The sequence below is a fragment of the Pyrus communis genome, chromosome 9, assembly GCF_963583255.1.
Source record: "Pyrus communis chromosome 9, drPyrComm1.1, whole genome shotgun sequence".
In the NCBI taxonomy this organism is placed as follows: Eukaryota; Viridiplantae; Streptophyta; class Magnoliopsida; order Rosales; family Rosaceae; genus Pyrus; species Pyrus communis.
In genome coordinates this window covers 19,150,758-19,156,873 of record NC_084811.1, presented here as the reverse complement: position 1 = coordinate 19,156,873, position 6,116 = coordinate 19,150,758, and the positions used below count along the sequence as shown (strand labels likewise).

Sequence of the window (6,116 nt, the reverse complement as noted above, 5' to 3'; positions counted from 1 at the left end):
GGAGATTGTGTAGTAGGGATGGCAATTCTAACTGTTAAACTCGATAACCGTGGATAACCGCTCGAATGGATTGGATTTTGATATGAAAATTAGGGTATATTTTGGATATGGAAAAAAACCGTGAATAATATTCGGTTATGGTTTTGGATATGGTAATAAGAGTTCCCAATCCATATCCGTCTTTGAATCCGAACCGAATTATATATAATATAATAATATACAATATAATAGTAATTATATATAATAGTAATTAATTTTTATGATTATAGAGATCTATATAGTATTTTTGTTCCAAACCGAACCGTTGCTATTCCTAAACAGGAGTGGAGCCACTCTTACATGGTGCGAGGTGTCGAGGCTTGGGCACGTGGATGCCACATCAATGGCCCACATCATTAACCTTTTTCGTATCGGATATGAAATCCGGTTTTAATAATGTAGCTCGGTCGTCATCATTGACGCACCTGTTTTTTCCTTGTAAGCAACAAAAACGTTTTCTTTTACTCAAAAACTCAGCCCAAAATTAACCGAAGATCCCGAAATCTGAAAACTCGTATGTTTCTTCTGGGTTTTCTGGGCGTTCCGTTCTGTTCGTTAACTTTCCGGAAATAGAAACTTCCATCAAACAAAAGATTTTGTCGGATAGGTAACGGAGTGGCCTCTCTCTCTCTCTCTCTCTGCCGCCTTATCCACATGTTTGTAAATTTCTACCCAATCCGAATCCCATTCAAACTAATCGAGGCGGCGTCACCACACCGATATCTTTATCCCTTCACACTTCCCAAAAACTCCCATAATTCAATCCAATCCAATCCATTGGGTGGTATTTTAGGTTTCATTAATCCAATCCCGTCACCTGTTATTTGTTGTTTGCAATTTCAATTTCTGATCTGAGAACCCTTTTGTTTGTTAATTTGATTGCCTTGGGGATTTGATCAAGTTCATAGGGCTTTTTGTTGGGCAAGGATTTGGAAAGTACCCACCTAGCTGTTAAGCTGGTGGGGTTGCTGGGAATTTGGGGATTTGGGGTCAAAGTTTGTGTCTTTTGAATGCGTTCGGCAGAATTCTCTGGGATTTGGAAAGCTTCAAAGACATGGAAAATTGGTAATATTTCATCTGCAACTAGTTTTTCAATTCATTTGAGCTAAAAGGTTGAAGCATTAGATAATTCTGTTGTTGAACATTTTGAATCATTGTGCTCTTAGTTCTTCATACATCCAGGATTGTTTTGTTATTCTTTCGAAAACATTGAGGGCTCGAAAACTGTATTGTAGTTGTAAAGTCTGTTGTAGATTTTATAGCTCTTCAGCTTTGTTGCCATAGAAATAGAAATACAGAGATTTTACTTACTCTGGAAACATGGACATAAGTAATGAGGCCAGTGTTGATCCGTTTCCAATTGGACCTTCAACCATTGTTGGCCGGACAATCGCTTTCAGGGTTTTATTTTGCAAGTCAATGTCACATCTGAGGCATCAAATATTTCGTACGTTTTTGAGTCTTGTCTATAGATTCAAAAACTTTTTGGCTCCCATGTTCTCATGGTTGCATCCTCGAAACCCTCAAGGGATTTTGGCAATGGTGACAATCATTGCTTTTTTGTTGAAACGATACACGAATGTCAAAGTCAAGGCGGAAATGGCTTATCGGAGGAAATTTTGGAGAAATATGATGAGAACTGCATTGACCTATGAGGAGTGGGCTCATGCCGCTAGGATGCTTGATAAAGAGACACCAAAGATGAATGAATCAGACCTTTATGATCAAGAAGTAGTTAGGAACAAGCTTCAAGAGCTCCACCACCGTCGTGAAGAGGGTTCGCTCAGAGATATTATGTTCTGCATGCGAGCAGATCTTGTTAGAAATCTCGGTAACATGTGCAACCCTGAGCTTCACAAGGAGAAACTTCATGTTCCCAAACTCATTAAGGAATACATTGATGAGGTAACAACTCAGTTGAGAATGGTTTGCGATTCGGACTCAGAAGAGCTCTCGTTAGAAGAGAAGCTGGCTTTCATGCATGAAACAAGGCATGCTTTTGGGAGAACTGCCGTGCTGTTGAGTGGGGGTGCTTCTCTTGGATCTTTCCATGTCGGTGTCGTTAAAACACTGGTCGAACATAAGCTTTTGCCAAGAATAATCGCTGGTTCCAGTGTAGGATCCATTATGTGTTCTGTTGTTGCCACTAGGTCTTGGCCTGAGCTCCAGAGCTTTTTTGAAGATTCTTGGCACTCATTGCAGTTTTTTGATCAAATGGGCGGGATTTTTACAGTTGTCAAGAGGGTCATGACACGTGGGGCAGTTCATGAGATCAGGCAGTTGCAAATGATGTTAAGGCATCTAACAAGTAACCTGACGTTTCAAGAAGCTTATGACATGACAGGTCGAATTCTTGGGATAACTGTTTGCTCCCCAAGGAAGCATGAGCCACCTAGATGCCTTAACTACTTGACTTCACCTCATGTTGTTATATGGAGTGCAGTGACAGCTTCTTGTGCTTTTCCAGGCCTTTTTGAGGCTCAGGAACTAATGGCAAAGGATAGAAGTGGAGAGATTGTTCCATATCATCCTCCATTTAATTTGGGTCCAGAGGAGGGTTCGATGCCAGTGCGTAGGTGGAGAGATGGTAGCTTGGAGATAGATTTACCTATGATGCAGCTGAAAGAACTGTTCAACGTTAATCATTTTATCGTCAGTCAGGCAAATCCTCATATTGCACCATTGTTACGGCTAAAGGAATTTGTGAGAGCTTGTGGAGGCAACTTCGCTGCTAAGGTATTCATTGATAGACCTCCATTCAAAGTCTTTTGAAATTTATGATTTTGTCCTTTTTTTTTTTGCATTCTCTCGCTGTCATTTTATTTTGCTAATTAGGAATATGAAGGGTTAAGGGCTTGTCAACACGCATCTGCCATCTTAATGCTGCTTTTCTTTTCCGTACCTAAAAACTTTGTAGAAGTTAGAAGGGAAAAGTGATGTTTTCATATAGCTGATGAAATGTTGTATGATTATCTATCACTAAATGTATCCTCAGTAGCAAGCCGAAAAGAATGGGTGATCCTCAGTTGGGATAACAAGTAATGCAAAAATCTTGGATGTGTCACTTAGATGTAGTTAGATTTGTAATGGCTTAATAAATATTTGTTTTGAACTAAGCTTCTGGCCACATCTTTACGGACTTATCCAGTGGCTTTGCAAATAGTTATCTTGGTCAATTGAATTAGTCTATCATCTTGGTTAATCAGTAAGCACCTTATTGACAGTATACGAACATTAAGCTAGAATTTCTAATCATTTGGGCATTTGTTTGTAATTTTTTTTTTTTTTTTTTTTTTTTGTTTAATTCTGTTGGGTCTGTTACATGATTTTGTTACGTTGACACTCTGATGAGATGAGTATTAATCAATTTTAGTATTTAACTGTGTAGCTTGCTCATCTTGCTGAAATGGAGGTGAAGCATAGATGTAACCAGATCCTGGAACTTGGTTTTCCATTAGGTGGACTTGCCAAGCTGTTCGCTCAAGATTGGGAGGGTGATGTTACTGTTGTTATGCCAGCCACACTTGCTCAGGTACGTGGATAAAGTAGTAATTTTGATGGTCAGAGTATCAGCTAGGGAATAACTACTGAATTAGGATTGGTCATCGTTTCCATGGAACCTTAAATTAAAGTTCTTTTTAAAACTTCCGTTATTGGCCAAGTCAAGTTTACCAAATTTCGTTGAGGACTATTTTGAAGATACCTTTCTATTTTCTTTAATCATCTGGATCATTTTTAATAATCCTAGATGGAGACTAACTAACGTTTTGTTTTTCTGACATATTTTCCAGTACTCAAAAATCATACAAAATCCAACATATATTGAGCTTCAAAAGGCAGCCAACCAAGGTAGAAGGTGCACTTGGGAGAAGCTCTCGGCCATAAAAGCAAATTGTGGCATTGAGCTTGCTCTTGATGAGTGTGTTGTAATTCTCAACCACATGCGTAGACTCAAAAGGAGTGCAGAAAGAGCTGCGGCTTCTTCTTCTCATGGCCTAGCTAGTACAACCAAATTCAGTGCATCTAGGAGAATTCCTTCTTGGAATTGCATTGCTCGAGAAAATTCAAGTGGTTCCCTTGAAGAAGACCTCATTGGAGATGGTGGTTCCTCATTCCATCATGGTGTTGGCGCATCTACCAGTGGAGTTCATTCTGGTAAAAGTTTTCAAACCCACCGTAATTTATATGATGGAAGTGACAGTGAATCTGAGAGTGTCGATTTCAATTCTTGGACAAGATCTGGTGGACCCTTGATGAGGACAACGTCAGCAAATAAGTTCATCGACTTTGTTCAAAATTTGGACATTGATGCTGAATTGAACAGAAGTGTGCTGACAAGTCCGAAGTCAATGATGGTTCAGATGGGAGGCAATAACCATTATTATCAAAGCTCAAGAGGTACAACACCTGAAAGAAGTCCTGAAAGCATAAAATTTGACAAGAGGGAGTTTGGAAGCATGGTTTCAGGAAACGGTTCTAGCATTACGGTGACTGAAGGTGATCTCTTGCAGCCTGAAAGGATACATAATGGAATTGTATTCAATATTGTGAAGAAAGAAACATTTTCAAGTGGGAGTAGTCATGACTTGGAAAATTACGGCAGTGAAGTAGCTGAATGTGTGCAACTTGACAGTCCGGAAAAGGACATGGATGCTGGGTCTGTATCTGAATATGGTGATGCTGATATCACTTCAGAAGCCTTCTTAAATGAAACGGAACCTAATTGCCAGTCAGTGGATCAACCTAAAGTAGATGATTGTATTCATCAGAGCACTGTGGATGGCTAATTTTAAGGTACGTTTTGCTCAGATATGGTATTCAACAATTTGATCTGAAATAAATACTAAGAGCAGTGCTTGAAGTTTACATTTTAGCATTGCACTGATTTGCTTCCGCAGTAATTAGTAAAAGAAATTGATCTTGAGCTCTGCATACATGTAGGCCTTGACTCTGTAAATTACTTGGATTCACAAGTTGTACACAAATGTGATTCATATGGATCAATGAATGAAAAAAACCAATTCTCTCTCTTTCTCTCTCTCTCTTTCTCTCTCTCTCCATCTGCCTGTAACTTTACTTGATTCCATTGAAACATACTTATAAAGCATAGTCCTTAAGAAATAAAACAGTCCATCGGGCGTAGTAAATTCCCCATTAGTGGTTGAGCAGTTCGAAAACAGGATTGTCAATAAAAGTTGCAATTGGAAATTGTAGAAATGTTCTGTTGGTCATCAGGTGACCAGCGAATGCATGGTCGATTGCTCACCCTTGTATTTACTATCAATATTTGGAAACAAATAGATGTGCTTTCAATGTTTTATTCTTGCCCCCTAATGTCAAATCCGAGGGCGGTGACTATGAATCCTGTCATGCTGATCACGAGCACGAGGACAAAGATGAGAAACTAAATATTGCAGAACCACTTTTGATAAAATATTGCACAACTTGGCCCCTTAAACACATTTCATGTGTGCACTTAATCCGAAGGGGATTTAGTAACCAAATGAAACGTCAAATGACACTAACACGTTGTCTTTGATATCATGGGGAAGCACTTTGTTGTTTTGGTATCCTGATCATGTTGGGAATACACATCAATTCTTTACCCCCCAAATTTTGCAGGCCTTTAGGAGTAGGCCGGAAGTTGAACATCGTGGTTGGTTGATTGCGGACGGGTCACTACTAGTTGCTGTTATAATATTGTCATCTAGTGGGGAAGGATCAATGGAGGTTATTTTCTATGCCTAGAATGCTAAGAACTTGGCAATCATATGTAGAGAATGGCCAACATAATATATAAAAGAAAGCAACAAAATCACATAAATGCTTCAAATTAGTGGTTGAAGCTTTGATTTTAAGAAATGCGAGCGAAGGTAAGTTACGTCTTCTCGTGGAAATACTTGAAATGGTATGAAATTATGTCTTTCTTTGAGGTTGGCTTTTAAAATATTAATCTTTGAGTGATTGATTTATTAATTGAGCTGTAAGTGCCTAATCTTTTCCTATCATTTTATAATATGTCCAATGTGTCAAAGAAAGAATTTTTTTTATGGTGGTCCAAAATAAAGGATAATCGT

The 6,116-nt window shown here is 38.8% G+C and overlaps 1 protein-coding gene across 1 annotated transcript; it reads left to right on the top strand.

Moving 5' to 3' along the window:
- Positions 1-480: 480 nt before the first annotated feature.
- Positions 481-5,088, top strand: LOC137746142 (triacylglycerol lipase SDP1). The gene is made up of 3 exons (XM_068486223.1): positions 481-2,775; positions 3,428-3,571; positions 3,831-5,088. The coding sequence occupies exons 1-3, from the start codon at positions 1,360-1,362 to the stop codon at positions 4,824-4,826; spliced, it is 2,556 nt and encodes an 851-aa protein (XP_068342324.1). The 5' UTR covers positions 481-1,359; the 3' UTR covers positions 4,827-5,088.
- The last annotated feature ends 1,028 nt before the right edge of the window (positions 5,089-6,116 follow it).